A 26894-nucleotide genomic window follows, 5' to 3' on the forward strand; every position below is an offset into this window, starting at 1 on the left:
GGGCTCAGTGCAGTCAGGAGCCTCTGACTCCCTTCCACTAGGGAAAGCCTGTGGCAACCTCCGCAGCCTTTGTGCGCACTGGCACGCGCGCGCCTTCAGACCTCTGCCTTCCCCGGCTCCTGAGTCTCCACCCGAGAGTCCAGACTCCCCCCACAAGAGCGTGGGTCCCCAAGGGCTCGCCTGGAACTGGGGTTCAGTGCAGTCAGAACTGGGGCCCAGTGCAGTCAGGAGCCTCTGACTCCCTTCCACTAAGGAAAGCCTGTGGCAACCTCCGCAGCCATTGTGCGCACTGGCACGCGTGCTCCTTCAGACCTCTGCCTTCCCCGGCTCCCGAGTCTCCGCCCGAGAGTCCAGACTCCCCCCGTAAGAGCGTGGGTCCCCAGAGGCTCGCCCGGAACTGGGGTTCAGTGCAGTCAGAACTGAGGTTCAGTGCGGTCGGGGGCTTCCTTCCCCCTTCCGCCAGAGAAAGTCAGCCAGGCTCTAAGCCGCCCTTCCTCTCTGCGCGCACAAAGACCCTTTGCCGTACCTCCAATTCTCTGTGAGCTTTTGTCTTTCCTTCTAGTTGTAGAATTTTCACTCAGCCAGCTTTCCTGTGGTTCTGGATGGTGTCCGTTCTGTCTTTTAGTTGTAGTTTTGAAATTGTTGTGTGAGGCAGCAGTTTAGGTGCTTACCTATGCCGCCATCTTGGTTTCTCTCCCAAAAGACTTTTTTTTTTTTAAATATATTTTACCGATATTCTTACAGAGAGGAAGGGAGGGGGATAGAAAGCTAGAAACATCGATGAGAGAGAAACATCGATCAGCTGCCTCCTGCACACCCCCCACTGGGGATGTGCCCGCAGCCAAGGTACATGCCCTTGACCGGAATCAAACCCGGGACCCTTCAGTCCGCAGGCCGACGCTCTATCCACTGAGCCAAACCGGTTTCGGCCCAAAAGACTTTTTAAGAAGATAAGTGAACTGCTCCTTTCCTGCATTTTTATTTTGTTGCATTTAGATTTAATATTAAGATAGCAAAAGGTAGAATAGAGTGAGGGACCTAGAACATATTTCCATGCATCAAGACCAAAATTCTGCTTGTATTTTACTTTGCTTTGTATTGGTAACAGATTTTTTCATATTTATGATCTGAGTTTTATGACTTATCTTCTTAAAGCCTCACACCTGCCTCGTTAGCACCTGCTTCTGTGATTTAATATGAGGGGACCATTGACACAAAATTGTTGATCTGAAAGAGCCACTGAGAATTCTAATTTCACCGTCAAGAATGGAGAAAGGGCCCAGCCAGTGTGGTTCAGTGGTTGGGCAACCACCTATGAACTAGGACAGTGGTCGGCAAACTGCGGCTCGCGAGCTGCGGTTTGCCGCTCTGTTGACTAATGAGTTTGCCGACCACTGAACTAGGAGGTCATCGTTTGATTCCCGGTCAGGCACATGCCTGGGTTGCAGCCTCGATCCCCAATAGGGCACATGCAGGAGGCAGCCGATCAGTGATTCTCAACATTGATATTTCTATCCTCCCTCTCCTTTTCTCTCTGAAATCAATAAAAATTTAAAAAATAAAGTAAATAAAAAAGACTGGAGAAGGGGCAGCAGCACGAGCCAGGAGTGATGCGAGGTGTCACTGAAGCCACGTAATTTCTCAGTGCCTGAGTTTTATTGCCTCTAAAATACTCTTTAAAGCCTCTTATAACCCCAGGATTCTGGTATATTTATCTGGAAATACGTATACCTCTATTTAAGAGTAGTAAACCTGACCAAATGAGAAAACTTTATAACAGCTTTAATATTAATATTCAGTTTCTGAACTTCCTGAATTTCAGGTTATTGTTCTGTTAGATAAGCAACATGAAAAACAAAATTTCTCTCCAACTTTCTTGGTTCAAGGGTCGCGTGGTGGAAAACATCTCCAAGCGCTGCGGTGGGTTCCTGCGGAAGCTCAGCTTGCGAGGCTGCATTGGTGTTGGGGATTCCTCCCTAAAGTAAGTCGAATCTCGGTGACTCACCAGCCACAGCAGGTTGTAGCTGACACTTCCATCAGCGAAAATACACCAAGCATGTCTGCTTTTCTTCTGTTAAATTCTTTCCTGGTGATTTGCTTAGAGCAGGGGTGGGGAACCGGTTTTCTGCCAAGGGCCATTTGGATATTTATAACATAATTTAGGGGCCATACAAAATTATCAGCTTAAAAATCAGCCTGCTATGTTTGCTCACACATTTAATTAACTCACCCCGAATGCCTTGGCAGGGCCAGGCCCAATGATTTTGTTCCCCACCCCCTGGCGTAGTGTAGTGTAGTGGGAGAACCATGACTTTGGAGTCAGTAGGGACAAGAGCCCCAAGCTCTTCTGTGTGCACATTAGAGTTTGAGGAGCACTAGTCAACAGTAACATACTGTACGCTTAAAATTTTGTTTAGTGACTATATCTCATGTTAAGTGTTCTTTGTCCAATAATATAAAAATTTAAGTTTGAGGAGCACTGTTCTAAATGTGAATGGTTATACACGCCCTCTAGTGGCTGCCCAGCAACTTGCAGGGAGTTTTTAAATGAGTTCTCTTTTCAGGACCTTTGCACAGAACTGCCGAAACATAGAACACTTAAACCTCAATGGGTGCACAAAAATCACTGACAGGTAAATAGGGAAAATTAGTTTGGTGACTAATTGGCTATGGGGAGACAGAGAGGAGAGAAACATGGTTGAAAATATCTTTAGTGCCTCTGCCCTTTTTCAGCACGTGTTACAGTCTTAGCAGATTCTGTGCCAAGCTGAAACATCTGGATCTGACCTCCTGCGTGTCCATTACCAACAGCTCCTTAAAGGGGATCAGGTAAGAGGACCTGTTGTTTGTGGTCAAGAGAAGCACCCAAAGCTATGAACACCTTGGTGTGTCTGACACCTTTCTAATGGTCCCCGGGGTCCTCTCTCCCCAGAATGGCTTGTGATTTACTAAACTCAGTGTTGGTAATGCATTCTCTACAGGCTAGACTGCACATGCGTGCTTGTGTTTCTTGTTCTCTCAGTGAGGGCTGCCGGAACCTGGAGTACCTGAACCTGTCGTGGTGTGATCAGATCACGAAGGACGGCATCGAGGCCCTGGTGCGCGGCTGCCGAGGCCTGAAGGCCCTGCTCCTGCGGGGCTGCACGCAGGTACCAGCGCTGACGCAGCCGCGCTTACTACCGAGTATCTATAGTTAGGGGTGGGCACTTCGTGAGGGCCTTGCTGTTGCATTTTCCTTGGTGCCCCACTGTTCTCTCACCTGGTTCCACCCCTCTTGTTTTCTCCATCCCAGTTAGAAGACGAAGCTCTGAAACACATTCAGAATTACTGCCATGAGCTCGTGAGCCTCAACCTCCAGTCCTGTCCAGTAAGTAGCGTGCCTTTCCGCCGTGCGCCCTCCTGCTCGTGTCCTCCCTCGGAAACTGCTGGGGGTCCCCCTGACGCTCCCATGCAGGCAGGATGATCGCCACACCTGACTGCTTATCCTGTGTCCTTCTGTGATCTGTCCATTTGCCACAAGACGAAACAGCACTGTAAACAGAAAGGCCTGTACAAAACCTCTGACACTTCCCCTGTAAATGATATAGCTCGGGGTCTTGGGTTATTTAAGGTATTAGGAAGGCTGTCACTAGCCTCATCAAATCATGGTAAGGCCTCAGTGTCTTTTTTATTTATTTATAAACTGGGGATGATGACACTTCTCACATTGTCTCAGTAAATAAAAAGGAACAACAGACATGAGAATGCTTTAGGAATAAGGGCATGTGCCAGGGCAGGGCGTCCTTTCCAGCAGCGCGCTAGCCCGGGAAAAGCTGCGGTTCCTCTCCCCTGCCCTTAAAAATGCTGTAACTGAGGAGGATGCTTTCTAATCTCCCGGTTTCTCAGGCGAGAAGTCCCTTGCATTTGGGATTTAGCGCATGAATCGTAAATCTCTAGAGTCCCTGATAACGGCAGGTAAAGGAGAAACTATCTTCTGGACAAACATTGACCGATGGGCCTGCAGCTGTTCAAAGTCAGACCTTGAATTGCATGTTGGCTAGCACTGGCTGGCCGTGACTTGAAATCCTATATCAGGTGTCCTCAAACTACGGCCCGCGGGCCACATGCGGCCCGCCGAGGACATTTATCCGGCCCGCCGGGTGCCACTGCCTATCCTGCTTAGCAGCCGACTCGTCCCGGGCCCACAGTGCGCATAGGAATTAGTTCATAGTTTTTTTTTTAAACTATAGTCTGGCCCTCCAACGGTCTGAGGGACAGTGAACTGGCCCCCTGTTTAAAAAGTCTGAGGACCCCTATTAATAAAACCCTAATATGCAAATTGACCAAACGGCTGAATGACGCACACTGACCACCAGGGGGCAGATGCTCAACACCGGAGCTGCCCCGCTGGTGGTCAGTGCGTTCCCACAGGAGGAGCGCTGCTCAGCCAGAAGCCGTGCTCACGGCTGGCAAGTGCAGTGGCAGTGGCGGGAGACTCTCCCGCCTCCATGGCAGCGCTAAGGAGCAGCAAGCAGGTGGGCAGTAAGGAGCAAGGGGTCCCGGACTGTGGGAGGGTGCAGGCCAGGCTGAGGAACCGCCCCCTCCCCAGCCACCCCCCCCCCCCCCCGCGTGATTTTCGTGCACCGGGCCTCAAGTATAACAAATGCATTTTTATCTCCACCTAAATTAGTATATTTAAATAAATATTTTGAATGTTGACTTATCAATAATTTAGTGACTTATTTAATTTTTCCATTATAGACACATAGCATTTATATGGTAGACAACTAAAGCATTAATCTATAGAAACTCAACCAAAAATTAATGTCACTTAGCCAAGTCTCATGAGCTTTTTATTTAATCTGATTTTTAATGTAAGTTTATGAGTTTTTCCTGAAAATCCAATGAATCTGGGAAGGTAAGTGGAATTTTAAAATACTGCTTTCATTAGTAATGCTAGAATATTTTTAAAGCTGTGCAGAAATAACACAAATATCCGTCTGCCGAGTACATCACTTTATTTTGTTTAAATTACTAGGCTGCAGTGCTGGTAACTGGCAACCTAGACCAGTGGACCATCAGTAGATCCCACGTTTCAGTTTCCTGTGCCTTCTGACCTGCCTTCCTGTTTTGGGTTCCCAGCGCATTACGGACGAAGGCGTGGTGCAGATCTGCAGGGGCTGCCACCGGCTGCAGGCCCTCTGCCTGTCTGGCTGCAGCAGCCTCACGGACACCTCCCTCACAGCCCTGGCGCTGAACTGCCCGAGACTTCAGTGAGTGTGCATGCCTTCTGCTTGGCAGCTCAGACTGTGGTGGCTGACCAGGAGGGCTTCCATCGGAGGGGAAGGCTTGCCAGCTGGTGGGACAGGTGCTGGCGGAGGGGGCCGTGGGTATGTTGTTGTCGGATGGGTCAGGGCGGGACAGTGCGGCACCCAGTTCATTTTGGAATGTAGGGGTAGCGCTAAACTGTCCACCACCAGGGAATAGGAACCTTAATGTCTTGAGGGACCGCACAGGCCCACCTGATTTGCCTCATCCTGTTATTGATATCAGAGCGATCTGATCGTGAGCAGGATGACAGCCTCTCTCCCAAGTGTCACCAGTTTCTCCTCTAAACCAGCTGCTAAATGGACAGAAGAGGGGAGGGGCAAGGGAATCCAATCACCCTATTTATCATCTCCCAGCCAGAAGAAAAGTTTTGTTTTAACAAAAAGTGATTGATTTTTTGATTGGCCACATAATACAGTGAATATTAAGTCTTTAGTAATGGCAACAAAATACTAATCATAGTTAACATTGGTGAATTCTATGTTAGGCATTATCTCATTTATTAATGTTCTGCGTTAGGCATTATCTCATTTAATCCTCACCACGTCTCTAAGAGGTAGGTATTACTATTGCCACATGTGTTGCAGCGGAGAAACTGAGACTCTAAGAAAACCACATAATTTGTCCTGAATCACATGATGAGTAAGAAGTAAAACTAGAAATTGAACTTGTGGAGTTTGATTTCAAAACCAGCAATCTTAGGCCCTCCCTATCCAATAGGCAGAAAAAAGATGCTTGTTTAATTATTAAATATATTTTATTGATTTCAGAGAGGAAAGGAGAGGGAGAGAGAGAAACAACGATGAGAGAGAATCACTGATCAGCTGCCTCCTGTATGCCCCACACTGGGGATTGAGCCCGCAACCCGGGCATATGCCCCAACCGGGAATCAAACAGTGACTTCCTGGTTCATGGGTTGACGCTCAACCACTGAGCCACACTGGTCGGGCTTGTTTTATTATTTTTTATTTGCTAGTGGAACTGATTTCTCATGCTTGTATTAGTTACATCTCGTAGAAAGGTTTTCTATTTTTGTCTTTTGCCCATTTTTTTTATTTTGTATTAGGGAAGATTCTAGATACTTTTGATATTTCTGCATAAAAGGAATCTGTGGGATTAAAACTGGTCAGAAAGGAGGTTAAAATTATTGCTATAAGAGTATTTAACTTGCCCTTACCGGTTTGGCTCAGTGGATAGAGCATCGGCCTGCGGACTCAAGGGTCCCAGGTTCGATTCCGGTCAAGGGCATGTATCTTGGTTGTGGGCACATCCCCAGTAGGGAGTGTGCAGGAGGCAGCTGATCGATGTTTCTCTCTCATCGATGTTTCTAACTCTCTATCCCTCTCCCTTCCTCTCTGTAAATAAGTCAATAAAATATATTTTTTAAAAGAGTATTTAACTTAAAAATGTTATCTATGCATTCCTCCTGTTAAGCATGGGTGTTGAGAATTAACTCTGTCCCTCACTGGCTATAAATTTTTAAGTTTTCCTATATGGTAACTGAGAATTTCAGTAAAGGCAGTATTTATCATGATTTTGTTGAGTAAAAGTTCATTTTAATTATGTTTAAAGACAACAATATGGGGAAAATATTTAAAAACAGCAGCAGCAACAATGTGCTGTACTGTGGAAGATTCCTGGATTTACCATCCCGAATTTCAGGTGGGACTTTGGGATTCAGGGCAGGTCCCATTCCTCCCTAAGTTTTGTTCTCCTCGTCCTTCCAGTGGGGACAGTATCTGCATTTACAACCTTAGGGCTGTTACCAGAAGCAAGAGTGTGTCTAGGAGCAGAAGGAACTCGAGTGTGCGCCATAGAGGATGAGTTCCTGTTGCTGACCAGTCGCTGCTTTTTCTCCTTATCCCAGGATTTTGGAGGCTGCCCGGTGTTCCCATTTGACTGATGCAGGCTTTACACTCTTAGCTCGGGTAAGGCGGAGCTTTTAAAACACAAACCAAACCAACTCCCCTCCCTCATTCACAGTGACTTGGAGTGTGGGAAAAAGTAACAGGCACCGAGGAGGGGAGTCCTCAGGGTGTGCTGTGCCTTTTTCCCAGCTGGTCAGAAAGCGAGGGCGGTCCTAGAGGATTTGTAGCGGGTCTAGACCTCTCGCACGTGGTCAGGTTGGGACCACAATAGAGGAGCCTCCTCCCTGGGAGGAAATGGCCTCCCTTACACAGACCCTGACCGACTCAGCCTCTCAGCGCTTCCCCTCACTGGGCTGAGCTCTGCCTCTGCAAACGCAGACCCCTGTGGGGGCCCTCTGGCCTGCTGCCAGTAACCCTTCCCTGGGGCTGCTGGCACACTTCCTCCTGCCCCACCCTCACCTGCCCAACCTGTGGCTCAGTGCCCCACCTGAGGCCCTCAAAGGACCTGTTCTGCGCTGGCATCTGTGAAGACTGGGCAACTACCTTTCCAGGATGCGAGGAGATGCAGCCAGGACAGCCCTATTCCCATTCCCAAATGGATGGGATTCAAAGGGCACCTGCTTATGCCGCCTGACGGGGCACTCTGGGAACAGGGCAAGCCCCCAGGACTGCCCTCACACCAACTGCGTGGTGAGGGATGTCTGTGCACTCTTTCAGAATTGCCATGACCTTGAGAAGATGGATCTGGAAGAATGTGTCCTGGTGAGTGGACCCCCTATGCCCTGCAGGGCTGCCCCTCAGTCCCTGACCGACAGCCAGGAGTAGCCAGGCATGCTGATGGGCTGTTGTTCACACCCTCCTTGCCCAGCGTAGGGTCAGGGCGAGGGAACTCATGAAGGCCCTGGCAGTGGAACATGTAAACTTTGGACTGCTCTCAGTCATCAGCCAGCCACAGCCCAGAAGTTCAAAGTTGCTCCATCTTTTGCCAAACATTAAAAAAAAATTATTTTCACATAACTAAAGAGAAAAATAAGCTTGCATGTCCAGGATGAGGTGACGACATACATCCTGGGGGACCCTCCTTGCCCACTCGCCCTTTGTCCAAACCCTACCCCCTTAGGCTCCAAGAGACTGAAGAAAGCTTTGAGTCTCCAGCAGTGGGCAGACAAGGTTGCTGATGAAAGAGGGGCCCCCTGCCTGAGTGCTTGAGATGACTCTTTAATTCTCTTTTGCTCCTTGATGCTTATGTTCAGAAGCCAGAGTCAGGTGTTAAGTTCTGGTGTAGAAGCCACACTAACCCAGCGTGTCTCCCTCCAGATAACCGACAGCACGCTCATCCAGCTCTCCATTCACTGTCCTAACCTGCAAGCCCTGGTGAGTCTGAGTGGGTGTGACACTGTTCACCTCACCACAGCAGGAATCTGGGTTTCCTTCCCGTAAAGGTACCATCATTCTTGGTTCTAAAGGTCTACAGGTTGGGCTAATGTGGGAGATTAGGATTTAGGGGCCCATGCCCTTATCACTTAAGTTCCTGTTCATCATGTCAGGGAGAGTGAGAATTAGCATGTTAACGTGAAATAATCTCAGGTGAAAGATGGAGGCCATCCTTGAGTTATATTTGCACTTCATATCTGCACATAGATAATCCCTTCTCCGTATGTGCATGTATATGGAAAGGAACTAGAATATATTTAAAAGGTCCAAAATGAGCAGTGGAAAATAGCAGTGGCACCCCATGCACCTCTCACATCCAGCTGTTTGACCGGAGCGGGGAGTGGGATGGAACCCTGCTCATGGAGCAAGGCCCTGGACTCTGTGCTACCTACACACTCATTCAATCCCACCCACAGCCGAGTGACTCAGGCACTGTGGGCACCATTTTATCCGAGGGAAAAAGAGAAAAGGAAGCTCAGAGTCGTTAAGGAACCTGCCCAGAGTTACACAACTGCTCAGAGGCTCCGGGTCGTCCCAGTCCTGAGATACATAACAGATTTCCTCACGCCAGCGTTCTCTGTCCCTGAAGCTGGCTCTGTGCTCAGAGGCTAGAATTTTTAACATCACCACAGCTCCAGTTGGCCTCAAGTTACTCTCCCCACCAGTTTCCTTATTTTCACATTCACTCTGGGACTTTTGAGTTTGGGGTAGGAAAAAAAAAGGGGGGGGTGGAATTTGGGGTCAGATTTCAGACATCAGTCATGAATCTACCTGTACCATTCTCTAAGCTGTTTCCCACCTATATTATAGTTTTGTAGTCTGATGTCTTTTCTCCCCAGTTGGTTCAGATTCCATATAAGTGAGACCATAAGGTATTCACCTCTGACATTTCACTTAGCATAATGCTCTCAGGGTCCATCCATATGGTCACAAATGGCAAGATTTTTTTTTTATGGCTGAATATGCCACTGTGTATGTGCATCTAACATTTTCTTCATCCACGTATCTGATGATGGACACTTGGGTTTTTTCTACTTCTTGCCTATTGTCAATAATGCTGCAGCGAACATGGGGCTGCATATATCTTTATGAATTGTTTTCATTTTCTTCAAAAACTGCAAAAGTAAAATTGCTGGATCATCTCTAATAGTTGTTTTTAAAATTTTTTTAAAATGAACCTTCTACTGTTTTCACTAGTAATTGCACCAATTTACATTCCCACCAATGCAAAAGGGTTCCCTTTTTCCACGTTCTCATCAACACTCACTTCTTGGTTTTGTAAGTCATCCTATCCCGTGTGTTTATGCCAACACTGTACTGTCTTGGTTACTGTAACTTTGTAATGTGGTCTGAAGTCAAACTACATTGAAGCATGCCTCCAGCTTTGTGCTTCCGAAGATTGCTTTGACTTACAGAGTCTTTTGTGGTTCTGTGCGCATTTTAGGATTGATGTTCTGTTTGTGAAAAATGCCAAAGGATTGCATTGAATCTGTAGATTGCTTTGGGTAGTAGGAACATTTCAGTATTAAATTTCCCAGCATGGAATTTGTCTCCTCAATTTCTTTCATCCATGCCTAATAGTTTTCAGTGTATAGGCCTTTTACATTCTGGTTAAATTTATTTATAGGTGTTTCATTTTTTTTCATGCAGATGTAAGTGGGTTTTTTTTTTTATATATTTTATTGATTTTTTTACAGAGAGGGAGAGGGATAGAGTTAGAAACATTGATGAAAGAGAAACATCAATCAGCTGCCTCCTGCACACCCCCTACTGGGGATGTGCCCGCAACCTAGGTACATGCCCTTGACTGGAATTGAACGTGGGACCCTTGAGTCCGCAGGCCGACGCTCTATCCACTGAGCCAAACCGGTCAGGGCTAAGTGCGATTTTCTTAACTTCTCTTTCTGATAATTATTGTGTATTCAATTAGAAGCCTGCCCATCAGGCTGTAGCTAATAGGCCTCTTTCACTAAAAGACTGAGCTCCCGTTAGTTCTGCTGTGCCCTTGAGGTAGCGGCTATTTAAGAACTCTTTGTTGGTTACAGTCCTGGGGGCCACCCTGTAAGCCCAGGGGCCACCAGAGAGACAAGAGATGTAGGTGTCCCCTGGCCCCAGACACGTAGAGACGATGGTGCCCACCAGGAAAGGAAAAAAGCCCAGTTTTAAAAAATGGCATCTTCGAGGTAGAGAAAGACAGGAGTGCAAAGATGGCACCCACTAGTCTCCATCAGCAGAGCGCGCCCCAGCGTTCCCCCAAATGGGTGTCTAATCAGATGCCTACCCCTCAGGCTGGTGCTCCTCTCCCCATTTGCCCAAGGTCCCTCTACTGGCCGTTTGGACGCTGGGCCCTGGGGCAGGCGAGTCCTTTATGATCTGCTGCAATCTTGTGGCTTTGAGCCTGTTCCTTTTCAAAGCTAGTTCTTTTGGGGGCCTGTCACTCAGGTATAGGTCTTAAAAGTCAGGGAGTGGGGGCGGGGGCAATGTGGGTTTTAACCCTTCCCTCCCCAGGGAGAAGCTCCGGGTTTTGGTGCACCCTGACTCTGGGTCCCGCACTGCAAGTGGCGTTTATGGTGAGATTGTGTCCCAGCCCCTCCTACCTGCTTTGTCACGGGCCTTCCCTCACTGGTCCAATGTGTAGGAGGCGCTAAGCCAGTTTTTAGGCTTTTTTTCAGAGGAAGTTGTTCCATGTGTAGCTGTAGATTGTACATGGGAGGTGAGCTCAGGATTGAACCAGACCATCCCCAGCAATTCCGACTTGCTTTTATATTCAGGAAAGTGAGAGAAACCACTTCCCAGCTGCAGCAGTCCCCCGGCCAAAGGGTCCAGGCTTTGTGTTTGACCCTGTAGATGAACAGTTGCTCCCCTGCTTTTCCCAGGCCATAAGCATTGGAATGAGGGTCTTGCAAACATGTTGTCCTCTCCCTGCTGCAGAGCCTATCCCACTGTGAGCTCATCACAGATGATGGAATCCTGCACCTGAGCAATAGCACCTGTGGCCACGAGAGGCTGCAAGTACTGGAATTGGACAACTGCCTCCTCATCACTGACGTGGCCCTGGAGCACCTGGAGCACTGCCGTGGCCTAGAGCGCCTGGAGCTGTACGACTGCCAGCAGGTGACCCGCGCAGGCATCAAGCGGATGCGGGTAAGTGTGGGACAGGACCGTACACCTGGCACAATTTCTAAGCAACAACAAACACACCAAGAATCAACATGCATGTTCTAACACACACAAGTCTAAATGTCTCCTGAGACTTCTTAAAAATTCCTTAATCAGAGACCCCAGCCTGGGTTCACACGTAGTCGGGTGATCAGCACCCTTACAAGGAAAGGGGCCTGAGGTCATTACCAGTAGGAGGTAGATGTGGTCTTGGCTAATTTCCAGGAGAGAGCACTTAATAGAATGTGGCTTGCTTTCTACACATAGTTCATCTACATTGTTTTCTTAAACATGCTAAGTTTTTAACTTTGCATTTACAGGCCAGAGCTGCCCCGGGATGCCACAGCTGGTGGGAACTCCACTGGGGGCCAGTGACTACCCATGGGCAGAAATATTCTTAGTTTTCTTTTGTCTTCGGAAGGTGCTGTTTTAGGGGATGGATTATGTAAACAGGAGTAGCTCTAGCCTACCCGCTAAATTCTTTTTGCACCATTTGCCTAACAGTAAAGTGAAGCCAATTCCCCGTGGATAACTATGGGCTTTTCTAGGACTATGTTTATAATTCCAAAAATATCAGTGTAAAGATTACTCCACCTTTTTCTTCTATTTCCAGGCTCAGCTCCCTCATGTCAAAGTCCATGCCTACTTTGCACCCGTCACACCACCGACAGCAGTGGGAGGAAGTGGCCATCGGCTGTGCAGGTGTTGCGTCATTCTCTGACAGCAGCTGCGGGGCCCACCTCCAGAGAAGACCCGAGTCTTCCCTGCCTTCTCCATGGTCACCGAAATCTGTTGATTCTCCATTGGGAAAGGTATTTACAGGTAAAAGACTTCTGTAGGGATTGCAGTAACTTTGGCGAATAGTTTTGACTTTAGTCTGCTGCGATACAATCAATCAAAGCCTTGTCAGTAAACACCCAGCAAGAGTGGTTTCAGTGCAGCCAGGACCGTGCAAGAAACCTGGTTTCTTAACCAGGTGGGTTTACCTTCCTAGGGGCAAGAGTTCGTTCTCAGCTTTGTCAGCATTCCTCAGACCATCAGTGTTAGCACAAATTGAGCAGGAAAACCAAGCTGTTGATTTTCTACCTGATAATTAAGATAGTGGCCTACTTTAATTCACAACAATTCCATTTTGATTAGCAGGGCTTTTCCACTTTGACGCACCTTTATCAAAGTGACTGTACTGCAAATTCGTAATACCTAATAGTTTTGTATGTGGAGGGCATGTTAAGTTTCTATGGGACACCAAAGAAATGAGGACTCTACACTGGGTGAAGCTGGGTCTTCACCTATTTCTGTCAACTTGGGGACCAAAACCAAAAACTAAACAGTAAACTCAGAGTTCATGTTGCCTGAGTGGAAATTAGAAGCTCTGGTGTACGCTATAGCACAGTTTTATTATAGGAGAAAAGCTAATGTCATATCTCACAAAACTTGGGGGACCTTAAAAGCAATAGAATTGAATAAGGCTTAAGTTATAATAAATTAAAAATAATGAATGGATGCTTGTAGAATGGGTGTAATTTTTTCCAAGTTTATTTTAAAATCTTAGAAATCAAGTAATACCAGAACTAGTCAAAAGTTTTATACATTTAAAACTCAGATCAAGTCAAGTGTTGGCACCTTTTAGACTCAAAATATAAAAATAAGCGATTGCAATACTTAAACCAGAGGGTTTTATTGCTATCATCTATGGCAGGGAAATCTGAGCAGAAACACTTTCCAAATTCAAGACCTTCCTAATATTACCTAAGCATCTGATAAGATGATCTAGTTTCTGCCTGTGCTGTCCACATTTGTGATCTTTATTAATTAAATAAATTAGGAACCCATCACCACCCTACCTAGCAACCACTCCTGGACTGGAATCCAGAGCTTGTGAGAAGCAGAAGTGAAACAGCAAACAAGGTGTTCTTTTCCCACAACTAGCAGTACTTCTAGATGGGCAGTTTTAGAGGTATTCAGGACACAACACCTCAGCTGCTTCTAGGAAGAGAGGGCATACATAGAACCCCATAAATCGATTTAATGGGATTACCAGAATAAGCATTCAAGTCTTGATGATTTTATTGCTTTATGATATACTCTGGTATTCACAGGTCTAAAAATTGTGTGTATACCACAGTAGTTATTTAAATATACATTTGCAACACCGTGTGGGGGAGAAATGACTGATGCTATTTAAATAAAATAAACCTATGCCACAGACCTGCTTCAGTGATTATGAATTAGTTTCTATTTTATGTAAATGGGCCTTCTATACATTATCTCCTTTGAGCCAGGACACAATCTATCACAGCTACTTTACTCACTGCTCAATTACCCATTTATAAAACAGGAGAACCTCTAATAAGAAAAGTAAGTTCCTGGAATAACATTACCTCTCAGTTGCAGCAGCTTTGAGAAAACCACCTGGGTCTCAACTCTTGTAACATTTGGACTGGTGTGTCCTCAGAACATACATGTGGAGCCTCTCTGTTCTGTGACACTGGCAGGAACTGGTATTTTAAATGACACACACACTTGTAAAACAATCAGAAAACATTTATTATACTGAAATGTATACATCCTACTATTAAAAAAACAAAGTAGCAAATCTGCTGGTGCCATAATTTAACTTGTTTCACTGGGACAGACTAATGCTCAACACCACTTGGTGTGTGATTTCAAGTTTGACGAGCTTTTAACTTTTTTACCCCACTTCTAAAACCCTATGAGGAATTCAGAATAGCACACAGCATTGAATGACATTTATTGTTCCATAAGTCTTGAGACTCAAAAAAGGAATGCTAAATCGACAAGCAAAACCAAAACAATTAATAGAAACTCTCTTCTTTCCCAAGTGATTGGTACAGAAAATGTGTGCTCATACAAAAGCAAAGGGAACATGACAGGAAGGAAGGCTCTCCTGCTTTATGGCCTATGAGCGTTATAGATACTTTAAAACCAAAGATGGAAACAGACACAGTGCTTCTTTGTATCAGACACTCCCCCCCACCCCCCCATGAATAGAACAGTCAAGCTTTAAATCACTGAAGTAGTTCATCTTCTGGGAAAGATATTAAATTCAAAATGACTCATTCCCATTTCTGCCCAAACAAAGGATCAAATAATACATTCAAAACCAAGATACCTGGGTAAATGGACAGAGATGCTATAATTAAAATGGAATTGAAGTTTAAAAAGTTGGGTGTGCTACACCACAGGCCTCACCAATTCTTGCTGAGGAATTTTGGGAAAGGCTTTAGATAAAGGAAAGAGATAAAGAGTAGGAAAAATAGCAAAAACAGTGGGTTCTCTTTGATAAGTACACTGGCTGACAAGAAGTTGGTTTTGTGAAGAGAAATTTTTTTATAGGAAAAGAAACTATATGTGCTGTATAAAAAGGCCTCTAAATAATCACCAGAATGTTTACTCATGATTGTACCAAAGCTCAATATTTGAGAAGTGTAAGGAGTTTACATGATACAATTTAGTGTTTGATTTATGATGTCTAGTGTTCCAAGAATAATTTCAACTTGTTGATAAAGACTCCTTGACACCATGTCGGAACCTATACTTTTTCTCCTGCTTACCTATTTCCAATGTCTGGGGTTGGGCTTTAAAAATGTTTAAGAGGGAGGATGGTGTGGGGGTGAGTTGGGAAGGGCAGTCGAAGACAGAGGGATAGAGGAAAAAGAAAGAAAACCACATAATTTTAAAAAGGCAATGGGGCTTTAAAAATGAAAACCAGAAATAAAACGCTAAAAATGGAAGCAGAAGCAAAGTTTTTCAATAAATCTGTGACAAAGCAAAAACACAAAGTCTTTGTACCTATTAGGATTTACACTGATCCTCTCACCAAGGTACTCTTGATAATGCAGCTCGCTTCCAGCCAGTCTTCCTGCGTGGCTCTTCCCAACCTGGCATGATCACGTGAGACGCACACCCTTAGACACGCTTCTTCAGAGAAGTGCCAAGCCTCTTACCTGACCCCCAGTCACTGTATCAGCACATCGCATCTCTGCAGACAGGCTCCCTGCTGGCTCCACAACAGCACTGTCCCCAGCCCAGGTCAGCAGGAGGTTCAGGCCAAACTGGCACAGAAAGGTAAATGCCCACAGTAGATTTTTACATTCATTTCCAAAACGCATACAGTGTAAAAAGACAGCCAAGGCTGCTTTGAGGAACTCTTATCTACTGGCCTCTGCCAGAGAGGCAGGCAGCCCAGCCTGCACCGTGGCCCCAGAGCAGGCGTGCTGTCCCGACGTGCTCACTCTCACGAGGATGCTTGGCTATGGCAGTGACAGTGAGGAGATTCGCCTCTCATACAGCTCATTAGAAAGGTCATCTTGTGTTTTCAATATGAAACATTCATACAGTAAAATCCAATCCCAAGACTTCTTGGATTCAGTCTTCACACACTTTTAAGCGTGACTTTATTTGGTAATGAATATAGTTCAGACTATATAAGAAATCACTTCAAAATTATGTGGATACCTCCACTATTTTCAACTGCAGAAAAAGGAAAGAGAAATTACAAATTACAGCTTTTTTTTTTTAGCCAGACTTAGGAAAATCAGGACTATTAAATTGAAACTCCCAGAAACTGACAACCTCCTCCCGGTTCATCTGTTATCTTTAATTCTACAGAAAAAAACGCTGGTTAATTTGCTCCGGCTCCTCTTCCCTAAGGTAGCTTCATGTACACATTTGTTTTTTGGTGTCTGGCCGATACTCCCAACAGCACCCTGCACCTATACTACTTGCCAGTGAGGGGCTGGAGGAGGGGGTATCAAGACACACAGCAGGCAAGGGGGCAAGAGCGGGAGGCAGGACAGTCAGCTCTACAAAACAACAAACAAACGGAGGGCTTATAGCCACCTTTTCTAGAAATGATTTTTGAACTCCACAGAGGTAGATCTGAAATATTCAAAAACACATCACTACTTTTGCCTGACGCCCTCGTGTTCTCAGGAAATGTGGAGACGCAGTACAGGCATCCATCAAGGAACAAATGAATTTTTTCATGAGCACAAATTCTGAAGAACAGTGCACTGAGATCGGAGGGGATATCCCATGATGCCTGACATTGGGAATGTCCACCACTTCCACACAATTAATTCAGTGTGCATTTTCTTCTTTAGATAATGTGAGTTTTGTAGAGTAAAAACTGTATTGCTCTGAGAACAAAAAATTGAGAAGGGTATCAAGCTGAAGGTGTTTGTGAAAGTCACAATCGGTTTACAGTTAAACTCAGCACTGCAAGTAACTTGATGGCACATGCAACATGCCAGGCAAAAAAGTGAAATGGTAATTTTAGCACTGTTTTGGGCGAATCCCTTCAAGGGTGTTCTTTGAGGTGCAGCTTCTGTACTAAGACTAGACTTAGATTTGAACCTGTCAGACTTTAAAAAAAAAAAAAAAAAAATTTTGCCTTTGCCGAAATCGGTTTGGCTCAGTGGATAGAGCATCGGCCTGCGGACTGAAGGGTCCCGGGTTCGATTCCAGTTAAGGGCATGTACCTTGGTTGCGGGCATATCCCCAGTAGGGGGTGTGCAGGAGGCAGCTGATCGATGTTTCTCTCTCATCGATGTTTCTAGCTCTCTATCCCTCTCCCTTCCTCTCTGTAAAATATCAATAAAATATTTTTTTAAAAAAATTTGCCTTTAAAAATCCCTTCTTACAGAATACTGTAAACACAATCTTTAAAATGGCAATAAGTACATACTTATCAATAATTACTTTAAATGTAAATAGAGACATGCACCAATAAAAAGACATAGGATGGCTGAATGGATTAAAAATCATAACCCATCTATCTATATGCTACTTCCAAGAGACCCACTTACAATTGAAAGACAGGCTGAAAGTGAAGGGATAGAAATATATTCCACACAAACAGAAATTAAAAGAAAGCTGAACTAAGCAATACTTACACCTGACAAAATAAGACTTTTAAAACAAAAAATGGAGGCCCTGGCTGGGTAGCTCAGTTGGTTAGAGCAGGGTCCCAATAGGCCAAGGTTGTGGGTTTGAGTCCCTGGTCAGGGCACATACAAGAAGAAGCAACCAATCAATGTATAAATATGTGGAACAACATAATTTTACATGAGTCAACTCAAGAAGAGGATAAAACAATAGTAAACACCTAATACCCAACATAGGAAGGCACACCTAAATATATAAGGCAATTATTAATGGAGATAAAGGGTGACATCCACGGTATTACAATAATAGCAGGGGATTTTAATATCCCATTCACATCAATGGATAGATCATCCAGTCAGAAAATTAAATGATTGTCTTGGATGTCACATTAGATAAGATCGGCTTAATAGACATTAATAGGACATTTCACCCCAAAACTGCAGAATACAGATTTTTCTCCAAGTGCACATTGAACATTCTCCAGTTTAGATCATGTCAGGCCACAAAACAAGCCTCAATAAACTCAAGAAGACTGAAGTCATACCAAATATCTGTTCCAACCACAATGGCATATAACTAGAAATCAACTAGAGGAAGAAAACTGAAAAAAAAAAAACCCACAAACGTGGAGGCTAAACAACATTCTGATATACAACCAATGGATCAAAGAGAAAATCAAACGAGATAAACTATTTTGACCCCTCTCCCCAATGAAAACAACTTTTTAAAAATTTATGGGATGCAGCAAAAGCAGTACTAAGAGGGAAGTTCCTAGTTATACAGGTCTATCTCAAGAAAAATCCCAAATAATCTAACTTTACACTTTTAATTTTTTTAAAAAAATATATTTTATTGCTTTTTTACAGAGGAAGGGAGAGGGACAGAGAGCTAGAAACATCGATGAGAGAGAAACATCAATCAGCTGTCTCCTGCACACCTCCCACTGGGGATGTGCCGCAACCAAGGTACATGCCCTTGACTGGAATCGAACCCGGGACCCCTCAGTCCGCAGCCGACGCTCTATCCACTGAGCCAAACCAGCTAGGGCTAACTTTACACTTTTAAAGGAACTAGAAGAACCAACAAAATCCAAAGTAAAAACCCTTTCTATTTTCCTAACCCAGTAGTCGGCAAACTCATTAGTCAACAGAGCGGCAAACCGCGGCTCGCAAGCCGCAGTTTGCCGGCCACTGTCCTAACCCTTTCAATGGGACTCACTTGTGCCAGGTCTTGGCCCTCTTTCAACTTTACTTCATAAGGGACATCAATGATTTCTACAGCTTTGAATCACCACTGATATGCTGAAGGTTTCCAAACTTACATCTCAAGCCCAGGCCCGAGACAGATGTAATTAAATGCCAACTTGACATTGCTACATATCTACAATGGAACTCTGGACTGTTTTTCCCCATCCAAACCTACCTCTACTGGGACCACTGTCTGCCCAGTCACTCTTCCAAGAGTCACAACCACTCACCGGGAGTCCAGCAGAACCCTGTCTATAAATGTGTAAGATACCATCATCTCTCACCTAGATGACATCTCCTGCCTCATCTTTCCACCTTCCCACCTGTCTCCAGAGTTGCAAGAGTGAAAGAAAAATCTATATCACTCCTTTGTTTATACAACTTGACTTCCCAGTGCATCCAAATCAAATCTAAACTGCCTCACCAGGTCTTGCATACCAGACTCTGCTTCTCGCTTTGTCTCCATCTTGTTCTGCTCACCCCTCACACACCGCATAGTAGCAACATGGCTTTTTAAACCTAAGAAGCCAAGGTCTTTCCTTCGCACACTGCTTTGGGATACTCCTCATGTGGTCGATCCCTTCTCACTCTTCAATTATCAGCATTAATGATACCACCTCAGAGAGACCTTGCCCAACAGCTTTATGTCCCCCTATCCAGATTCCCCTCATCCATAAATACCCTACACTTCCCCATTCCTCCATGGCACTTAAAATATTTGTAATTATGTGCATCTGTTGGCCAATTCTGATTTGCTTTTCCCACTATAGTAAGTTCAAGATTTGTCTAGCACCACAAGCATGGTGTCTGACAAAGGTGCTCAGTAAAAGGTTGGCTGAACGAACTGAGAATTTCCCTCCCCGTCATCAGGATTGACTTCTCTTCCTTGTTGGCTAGTTAATTTCTATTACAACCCTTAGAAATATTCTCTCAATTCATTTTTCAAACTCTTCTTAAAATTAGTAAAGCCAGCCCTAGCTGGTTTGGCTCAGTGGATAGAGCGTCAGCCTGTGGACTGAAAGGTCCCGGGTTCGATTCCGGTCAAGGGCACATGCCTGGGTTTCGGGCTTGATCCCCAGTGTGGGGCATGCGGTAGGCAGCCGAGCAATTATTCTCTCTCATCATTGATATTTCCATCTCTCTCTCCCTCTCCCTTCCTCCCTGAAATCAATAAAAATATATTAAAAAAATAAAGTAAAATAAAATTAGTAAAGCCAGCATTTCAAAAATAAACACACGAGTGATTAAAAGCACACACTATTTTTCATGCCGCCAGCATTTCAAGACACATACACACATTCAAAGTACCTTTTACTGTGGAGAATAAAAAACAACTCTCATCTTGAAAGTTCTGAACCATCTAGAAGGAGAAAGCAGATGTGGTTAAGATCCAACTGTCCCTTTGTAACTGGTTAAAATTCACAGTTAAAGAAAAATAGTGTAATCTATATATTGCTGCACAAGCACAGGACTCGACGGCCAGAAGGGTAGCTAGCGGGTGAATGCAGGTGAGTGGTAACACTATACCCGCTGCCCTGGCAGCAGTGCCTGCTCATGATGGTCCCTGAGGACCTAGTCAGTCGGCCATCTCACCCTCTGGGGAGCATCCCTGCTGGGTCTTGGGAATAACTGACAAAAAGTCGCTGCCTAAGTGCTCTTTTATTATTACTTGCTTGTCACTGAAACCTGGAGGAAAAAACTATACTTCTAACCTTACTGCTTTGTAAAATAGTCATCAAATAGTGGACAAAAGGAAAACCCATCCAAATGCCCCTCTCCATAAAAGGGGTGAAAGCCCCACTAACCTGCAGCCCCCCTAAGGGAGTGTCTGAATTACAAGGGGAGGGAGGAGAGCCAGTTATCCTTGATGTGTATTCCTTAGGATCATCAGCATACCTGAAAATCTTGTATATATATTCTTAGAAATTTTGATTCCAACTCTTTGAAAAGGATTTTCATGAGTACTTGTAACAGAGGTCACCGAATTTTTCTATAGTTCTTCAGCAAGATAACAGTGTGAATGGGAAAAGCAAATGGGCATGTCAGTTCGAGTTACCTGATCACTAACAAGAATGTGAATACCAGTGGGACCCTGTCTGTAAACCTGGTTAATCTGGTGGAAAGGAATATTAAACACCAACGCAAGTTTTCGAGCAACTTCTGAGGCAACCATTTCTTCCAAGTAGATTGCATGATAAACTGAAATGAAAAAAAAAACACATAACAGCATTTTAGCAGTAATCTTTTATCTGTTTTCCACCTGGATCTATAGGAAGATTACATATAAACATTAAAATAATTTTTGTACAAAAGGATTTGCGGTTTTGACTGCAAATGGGCCCGGGGACCTTTCTGGAGTAATGAAACTGAACGGGATTGCGGTGATGGCTGCAAAACTGCACACTTACTGAAATCACTGAATCGTATCATTACAACGGGAGGCTTGTGGTATATAAATTATACCTGAAGGAAACTCTTTTCAAAAAACATGTTTCTAGCAATATAGTTTAAAAACAAACAAAAACCTAAGGTCATAGTTTTTGATTCAGTAAGCCTATGAATGGGAATTGATCCATTTATCCTAAGGAATAAAAGTACCCCCCCCCTTGCCCCATTAAACACAGTATAAAAGACAGTACTCGAAAAGCTAAGGATGTGGACCATGAAGCAAGCCTTCTGCTACTCTACAGAAGGTCCCAGGTGCAGTCCACCTAGTATCCTGTGTTTCTTTCTGGAACATATAACCTAGCAGCGGCTCTGTTGGCACAGCACTAAGCACATCTGCAGTGGGTCTGACTCTTGTAGGTCAAGCTCAATTACTAATGATTCAAGCCAGACATTGATCAGGAATATCAGTGCCAGATCTTTGCTTTCACAAACAAGGGGAATCTCTGCCAATCATACACCATGAAAAGCTTAGAATTTGGAACTATGATTAGGGGAAGACTATAGAGATGATGTAGAGCAGGGTCACCAAACTACAGCCTATGTGGGTCAAACCTGCCCTCCACTTGTTCTTTCAAAAATGAAATGTTATCAGAACATAGTCACACCTGCCTTCTACATACTGTGGGTTTGATGCTATGATGCAGAGCTGAGTGGGGAAAAGGCCCTATAGTCTGTGAGGTTGAAATATTTACTACCTACCTGGCCTTTAACAAAAAGTTTGCTGACCCCGATCTAGGGTTAAGTTTGCCTGTAATTCCACATACACCTACACAACACTCATGTCTGAGGATATTCCTTCCAGAATATTACAATCCTGACCATATATAAGTGGCGGAGAAGAGCTTGATGAAAGACCATCAAGCAGAGCTCCTTTAGAACTTTCAGCCTTTAAGACCAAGACTTTGTGTCTTTAGTCTTAAAATTCACAGCTTTGAAGTCAAAATGACACCAAATGGGGAAAATCATAACAGTAAATGCTTTCCTTGGGATTTTTACTAAAATTCAAATCACAAAGTAGTTTTCAGAGCTCTATGCAATATGAGGGCAAATAACTGCCTCTGAATTCCATGGCACACTTCTCCCTGGACAGTTCTTAGTGTGTTGCCCTTATTGTTTCAGAATGTGGGAAGAGGGGAGAGATGACCACATATCCACTTTACAAATAAGAACACATACGCTTTAAAACATTAAGAATACACATGCTTTCCCCCCCCCTTCTACAGACCATATTAGGGGAGGGGCAAAGGGGCCAGGATTTTTATCTCTGCCCCGATCCACTCTATTACACAATCAAGGACACCTCCCAGCACTCGGATGACCATGACGTAGAGTATGCTTAGTGACACAGATCACAGTGCTGACCAGATGCTTGTCTGAGACGAGTCCACACACTCAGCTCTGAAATATGGGTGCATCTTTACACAGGTGATATTTTAACTTTTCTCTCCCAGTCAGTAAAGTGGATTAAAAAAAGAAAACAAAAACCTCCTTCTTTCTGGTCAAGATGCCAACGTCGTCACACTCATTGCACCTGAGGGTTTTTCTTTTGAAAGGCAGCAAGCTAGTCTTTCGCTTGTTAAGATATTTCTGGCGCAAAGGGCCATATAAAAAGAGCTCTACCATGTGGCGGACATAACTGAGACAAGCCGATAGTTCCTTACTCTCCAGAAGAGTTGGCCCTGGAGCTCATTGCTGCCAGGACTCCCACAACAGCAACTCGACAGAACTAATGGGACAGGGGTCCTTCAAAGCCCCAGTTATACCTCAGTGTCAGAAAGGGAGTGACAGGAAGCTGAGATACCCTCCATACCCACCGTAGGGTGTCCCACTGCCATTCTCGGCTCCGCTGCCTGCAGCCTGCTGCTGCCCTTGCAGCAGTGAGCCGCCCGGCTGCTCCTGACAGACATAGATGGTTAAGCGGGGCCTAACCGACCTGCAATCACAAGATGCCACTCATGAGCCAAGGAGAGAAAGCTGCCTCACCACACGTACAAATGACAACTACAGGAATCTAAGTTCTATTTCCTTATGAGAACTTTACAATGTTATTTCATTATACAAAATAAATTACTAATAAAAATATAAAAACACACACCTCACACCAACTATCACAGGTGGTCTAATCTGATGATCCAGACTCTAAACCACTGAGATGGTCTGTCAGATGCTGGTAAATTTAAGTTCCAAGATTAAGTCAGCAATTTAAAATCAGTAAGATTCAGTTTTAATGGAATTCTCACACAAGTCTAGAAATAGCAATGATAGTATATGAATCTAAAAATCCAGCAGTTTACGGTTCTTTCATTTTAAATTCACAATCAGAAGTTTACATTTTTAATAACTGTTTAGTAGTAGTCATATGACCTTGAAAACCATAGATTCTGTATAGCTCACCTAAATGAGAAGTTTGTTTTCTTGGCAACAAACCCAGTCGTCTTCAAGAAATCAGTACTGCCCATGTGCATTTCTACCAGTCTTACAGTCTATCTGCCCTCATCAGTGCCTGCATCAAATCTGGGCCTGCCCTGAAGGTGTACACAAAACAGTCTTCTTGTGAGCGCAACACTGCCGAGGCTCGACAGCGCACACAGGCACACACCAACCCAGTGTGGAAACCCATTCTGCCCCGGTCCCCACACAAGGAAAGGTACATAAGACATTCCTTTTAAACACAGTATTTTACCTTGACTTCAGTGAATTATACAGCCGAATTCCATCGGCTGCACCACAAATCTGTACTAAATCTTCCTTTGTCAGTTTTAATAAGTCGGCACCTGGAGAACAGCATAAAGAGATTCCTCTCAAAGAAATGGAAAAAGAACTAGCAGATTGGTGGCTTTATGACATCTGTCTTCACACAGTTAGATGACCTTCAAAACCATCACAGGTCTCCTGTGTATACACAAAGAATACACACACAGACATACCATCACAGGTCTCCTGTGTATACAATATACACAACATCAGAAAACACACACACACACACACACACAAACACACGTTTCTCAGAGCCAAAGAAAGTGCTGGCTCTTCCATGTCCTGTATGAAGAAGCTTAGAAGCCCAGAGGCTGATAAATCAGAACAATGAGCAGAGCCGACAGGAGTGTCTGTTTCAACACAGGATTTCACCGCCTGCATTATTCTAGATGTGTGGTTATTGTGTGGATAAACATGATTCTGACCTCAGATCATCTACCCTGAAATCACCCAGACCAATCTTTTATTTTACAAAAAAAGAAAATGTAAGTCCAGAGTTTTGGGAACTTGCCTAAAGTAACACGGGTTGGAAGGACACGTAGGTATAGGCAGGCCTCTCTCTGCACCAAGCAATGTCAAGTCAAGCACTCTGTAACCTGCAGCCAGTGTTAATATGAAAGCATGGCAGAGAAACAGTAATATACTGTAAGATTCCCCCACAAACACTTGGTAAGTGTAAACGACATATCTAGATTTGCTGTAAACTACAACAGAGAAGGGGAGAGGGAGTGGCTAAGAATAAGAATGATCAGTAAAGCTGGTCATTTCTGAAACTGGAGATGGCTACACGAGTCCATCATTTTTCTCTACTTTTTATGTGTGAATGTATCTCGTAATCTTTTTTTTTGTTGCCCTTTTATTAACACTCAAGATGTAGTTTACTAGGAGAAATGAGATGCCCTCTGGGATTAAGGCATGACTTCCATGTGACAAATATCCACTTACCTATGCGACTAGATAATGGGGTTATCTTTCTTTTTTTGAGGGCTTGAATGTGAGAGCCTAATAACTTTACAAGTTTGTAAAAGAAATAAAGATCAGGGAAGCACATTTCTTGTGAGGCACTAGCATTGATGGAGTCAGTTAAACAAAGACAGGCTCTCTCATCTTTCTACTGGGGACAACTACACGCCTCTGAAAACAAGGCTCCCAGTTGTCACCAGAGATGAGTGTGTGCACATCCTTAACCCTCTACAGAACTGAACAGATACTGATGTGCACAACCCTCTCCAAAATGTGAATGCCCAGGAGGCTCAGGGAAGGAACTCAATCTCCTCCTCACCATTCTATTGTTGGGAAGCTCACAGGGCAAAGGCCAGAGGCCAAGCCACATGGTCACTGGTCACAGTGGAAAGAGCTTAGAACTCTCTAGATGGAAATATGTACCTAATCTAACAGGCATAATCTAGGACCCCCCTCAGCTCCAACGGTCAGAATTTTATGTGTGGGTTTTACTCTTCATTCGTCTTCTTTTTTTAAAAAATATATTTTTATTGATTTCAGAGAGGGAGAGGGAGAGAGAATCAATGATGAGAATCATTGATTGGCTGCCTCCTGCATGCCCTGTACTGGGGACTGAGGCCACAACCCAGGTATGTGCCCTTGACTGAAATCGAACCTGGGACCCTTCAGTCCGCAGGTCAATGATCTATCCACTGAGCCAAACCAGCTAGGGCAGTGGTCGGCAAACTGCGGCTTGTGAGCCACATGTGGCTCTTTGGCCCCTCGAGTGTGGCTCTTCCACAATACCACGTGCGGGCGCGCACGTACAATGCGATTGAAACTTCATGGCCCATGCGCAGAAGTTGGCTTTCGGCTCTCAAAAGAAATTTCAATCATTGTACTGTTGCTATTTGGCTCTGTTGACTAATGAGTTTGCCAAGCATTGAGCTAGGGCCATCTGTCTTCTTTATGGGAGTTTAAGATGCGTTTCCCTCTCACACACTGAAATTTTTAAATTTCCAGTTTCTGCTTAATCATAGAAATGTGGCTGGTAGCACATGACTTTCATCCAGTACTTTAGAGAGACAAAAAGCTACATGTGAATGACTAATCATCACAAACATAGCAGCAAATGGCCCATACAAAAGGAAGCCACATTCTTTGTGAAATCAAGCTTTTCTATCGGCCGGGTATGTGCACACGTTCTGTCCTCTTAAAAGGCTCAAGCTGCATGTTTATAACCACAGCACTGTGGGCACTTTCCTGCGGCCCAGTGTTTCTCAGGACACATTGGTCAGTGTCTTGTAGGAAAAGGGTCCCAGGGCCAAATATGTTTGGGGAAAATCTCCCATCTGGTGTATCTATTACTGTCCCTCTAAATAGTTTTCTCCTGTTGCACTGCTTAATACCTGTTTAAACCCCAATAAATATTCTTTCACTTACTACGCAAAACTACACTTAAGTACTATAAAAACCATCCCTGAGCAGTTCATGCTATGCAATACTACACAGCAATAAAGAGGAGCAAACTACTGATACACACAATCACCTGGAGAGACATTACACTGAGTGAAAAGAAAGCCAATCTCAACAGGTCACATACTGTAGGATTCCATTTATATAACTTTCTTAAAATGACAAAATAGCGACAGAGAACAGATTAATGGTTGCCAGGGATTAGGGATGGGGGGTTGGGGGTTTAGGGCTGCATAAGGGAAATCCTTGTGATGGCGTATCTCTCATCGTATCTTCAGGGGTGGTTATACAAATCTATGCATGTGATACATGACACAGAACTATATATACAGTGCACCAATGTCAA

The 26894-nt window shown here is 44.4% G+C and overlaps 2 protein-coding genes across 14 annotated transcripts in view; one reads left to right on the forward strand and one right to left on the reverse strand.

The window, feature by feature from the left end:
* Positions 1-26894, forward strand: part of FBXL2 (F-box and leucine rich repeat protein 2) — a 79589-nt gene that overhangs the window by 28385 nt on the left and 24310 nt on the right. Inside the window, exons 5-15 of one of the 4 annotated variants that reach the window (XR_013960802.1) lie at positions 1887-1981; positions 2565-2633; positions 2734-2829; positions 3023-3149; positions 3293-3367; positions 5122-5252; positions 7175-7235; positions 7893-7937; positions 8493-8549; positions 11541-11753; positions 12382-12590. Coding sequence is in view for 3 of the 4 variants with exons in the window: in XM_080672084.1 (XP_080528210.1) it covers positions 1887-1981; positions 2565-2633; positions 2734-2829; positions 3023-3149; positions 3293-3367; positions 5122-5252; positions 7175-7235; positions 7893-7937; positions 8493-8549; positions 11541-11753; positions 12382-12489 (1077 nt within the window). In the remaining variant the exon portion in view is untranslated. Of the gene's footprint in view, positions 1-1886; positions 1982-2564; positions 2634-2714; positions 2830-3022; positions 3150-3292; positions 3368-5121; positions 5253-7174; positions 7236-7892; positions 7938-8492; positions 8550-11540; positions 11754-12381; positions 13975-26894 lie in introns of those variants that run through there. The other 3 variants (XM_080672084.1, XM_080672086.1, XM_080672085.1) reach the window with 3 other exon arrangements.
* UBP1 (upstream binding protein 1) overlaps positions 14296-26894 on the reverse strand; it is a 50370-nt gene continuing 37771 nt past the window's right edge. For 3 of the 10 annotated variants that reach the window (XM_080672077.1, XM_080672078.1, XM_080672076.1), the window contains 4 exons: positions 24057-24147; positions 23188-23306; positions 20982-21124; positions 20047-20285 (listed from right to left, as the gene is read on the reverse strand). In XM_080672077.1, coding sequence (XP_080528203.1) covers positions 20190-20285; positions 20982-21124; positions 23188-23306; positions 24057-24147 — 449 coding nt within the window. In that variant the 3' untranslated portion in view covers positions 20047-20189. Of the gene's footprint in view, positions 16263-20046; positions 20286-20906; positions 21125-23187; positions 23307-23468; positions 23541-23709; positions 23899-24056; positions 24148-26894 lie in introns of those variants that run through there. The other 7 variants (XM_080672079.1, XM_080672075.1, XR_013960800.1 and 4 more) reach the window with 6 other exon arrangements.

The sequence above is a fragment of the Plecotus auritus genome, assembly GCF_963455305.1.
Source record: "Plecotus auritus genome assembly, chromosome: 6".
NCBI lineage: Eukaryota > Metazoa > Chordata > Mammalia > Chiroptera > Vespertilionidae > Plecotus > Plecotus auritus.